This window comes from Volvox carteri (assembly GCF_000143455.1).
Source record: "Volvox carteri f. nagariensis unplaced genomic scaffold VOLCAscaffold_5, whole genome shotgun sequence".
NCBI lineage: Eukaryota > Viridiplantae > Chlorophyta > Chlorophyceae > Chlamydomonadales > Volvocaceae > Volvox > Volvox carteri.
In genome coordinates, this window is record NW_003307548.1 from 2480129 (window position 1) to 2482483 (window position 2355).

Sequence of the window (2355 nt, forward strand, 5' to 3'; positions counted from 1 at the left end):
GGATGCACCAGGGCAGTTAGCCCTCTACTAGGTCGTTCACCCTCACGAATCCACTGTAATCTAACCCGTTCCGCCTCCTGTGCACCTTCAGCTCTAGCCGCTTGTACAACCGCTACTTGGGCGTCAATTGCCGCTTGGATCCTCTGTGTACTCATATGTTCGGTCTGCACCTCTTCCAGTGCCCGTGTTGCATGTTCTATTGCCAAACATACTTGCCCCCCCGGGGGAAAACAACGTTCTCGCGCTTGCCGAAAAATCCGCGTCATCGCCTAAGCACGTCTCTCTTTGCTATATAAATCTACTCCTGTTTCGAACTCGTTGAAGGCCGCCGCAATGATGCGGGTTGGCAGCTACACCAGTCTCGCAGCCGCGGCGCGTGCGCGTCCAATGTCCACGTCTGCCGATCCTCGGACATCTGTCATCTATACGACACGCCGCCGCGGTTTGTATAATTGTTAGCGCGCCGATTCCTCCCCACTTATCCTGCAGTCTTCAGACGCACCTCTTTGCAAGCCTGCCTACTCCAAGTGTCTGCACCGCTTTCAGACATACCTGTTTAGTATCAGCAGCGATATGGATTCGCCGGACGCCAAGCGGCAACGCGTGGACTCTACTACATCATACAATCTGCGATGCCGCACCCTGGTCACCACCAGGTCGGTTTGCGCTGGTATAATGCGTAAATATGTTGCTCGTATCCCTTGCATTGCATTGTTCCGTGTTCTCCGTTGCTGCATCCCCTGTTTTGTGTTATGTGTTATGTGAAACTTATCCGATCCCGTCTCGTGACTTTCTGCACCTTTGACCAACTTCCGCAGTAGTATCGACCCACCTGACGCCAAGCATCAGAAGCTGGACACGGCTGCGTCACAGAGCAGCACGTCGACGGTCAGCCCCCCCATCGTTGCCACGTAAGCGAGCTGCTACATGCAGAGAGCGCGTTGACACCAGTAAGGTACTTATGCGCCCGACTTTGTGCTTCCACCTCTGACCGTGCGAAATATACACATCTATCAGCTCCGGCGCACATATTTGGCTGCTGTCTCTTAAGCGCAGATGTCTTCCCCGATGTTAACAACCGCTCGTGTGTACCTTAAATACCGTGTAACGCAGTCCATCTGATGCCTGTTTGCAACACGTAGGGATTCAAGGAGCGTCACCTTTCATGTGACGTTTACAGCCGGCCCCACGGAAACCAATGAGGACCGGCTGTTTGCCGGTGCACAGAGCCGCTACGGCAGCTTCGTCGCGGGTGTAAATACTGCCGGCCAGGGGATCGTAATCATGCAGATCGACAATGTTATCCTCGGCAGCCTGGAAGCCAGCCACGCGTTCGGCCGCCGCATCACGTTCGCTAACGTGGATTCAGCTTCCCTGCCGCCTTACATCACTTCTCGGTTCGCTGGGGTCACTGTGGGGCAGTTTAAAGTCTCCTCGGCAACACGAATATCCGTGGAGCCCTCCTCCGCTGTCCTGTTACTCTACAGCACCAGGCTTCGGTTCCCTGCATACGACATCGACAGTGACAAGGCCAGCCCCGAAGACAAGCACGCCTCAGATGGCAGCACCCTCCTGCTCATCCCGCACGGTGGGATGTTCCGGGGCGGGCCGTTCCGCAAGTTCAAGGTGTGGGTCGCGTGCGGCAATGGTGGACACGTGGAGCTCACCGTCAGGCAGTCCACTCCTGATGACTTCATCGCCCAGCTACAAGCAGCGGCTGACAGCAGTACGCCCCTTTATGTCTATAGTGCCAGGATCAGCCCCTCCTCTAACAAAGCTTATATGAATAGCGTCTTCCTCAGCAGCTCGCTCGTAGCGGCAGCGAGTGCCCCCGGCAAACACCCTCCCAAGCGAGTGCAGACCTTCCAGGCCGCTGTTCAGCGGACTACCGCAGCCACCGTACCCACCGACACAAATGATATGGTATTGGCTTGGGAGCAGTGTAGCCGCAGTGCTCTCGTTTTGCTATCGGACGGTCCACACACCTCGGCCACCCTGTCACCCAACCCCACTTCTGTCACGGTGGTCGGATCGCTACCGGTCCTCCCGCTCGTCCTCACGGTCGGCAGCCGCAGTTATCTGGTGTGCACCGACAACATCGCCGTCATGCAACAGTTACCGAACTACGATGACTTCTTCGGCAGCTTTGCAGACGATAATGATTGTATGGCCTATGCTGCTTACGACTCCTTCACCGTTACCGGTACCGTCACCACCAAGACAGAAGGTTGAACTACGTTTATCACGGCTCTGCAGGAATGACTCATTCTTGCGTGTTCATCCACTTGTGCTGCCGTCCACTACACGTCGTCCAAGTTCGCTATGGCTTGCACCTGTCCCCTCCCTTCACTTCCA

The 2355-nt window shown here is 55.9% G+C and overlaps 1 protein-coding gene across 1 annotated transcript in view; it reads left to right on the forward strand.

Annotated features, from left to right (window-relative positions):
• Positions 1-573: 573 nt before the first annotated feature.
• The window catches only part of VOLCADRAFT_103392 (uncharacterized protein), a gene marked incomplete at its 5' end in the record, with an annotated part of 6521 nt that continues 4739 nt past the window's right edge, over positions 574-2355 (forward strand). Inside the window, 3 exons of the mRNA XM_002947114.1 lie at positions 574-656; positions 819-911; positions 1143-2203. Of these exons, the coding sequence (XP_002947160.1) occupies positions 574-656; positions 819-911; positions 1143-2203 (1237 nt within the window). The remainder of the gene's footprint in view (positions 657-818; positions 912-1142; positions 2204-2355) is intronic.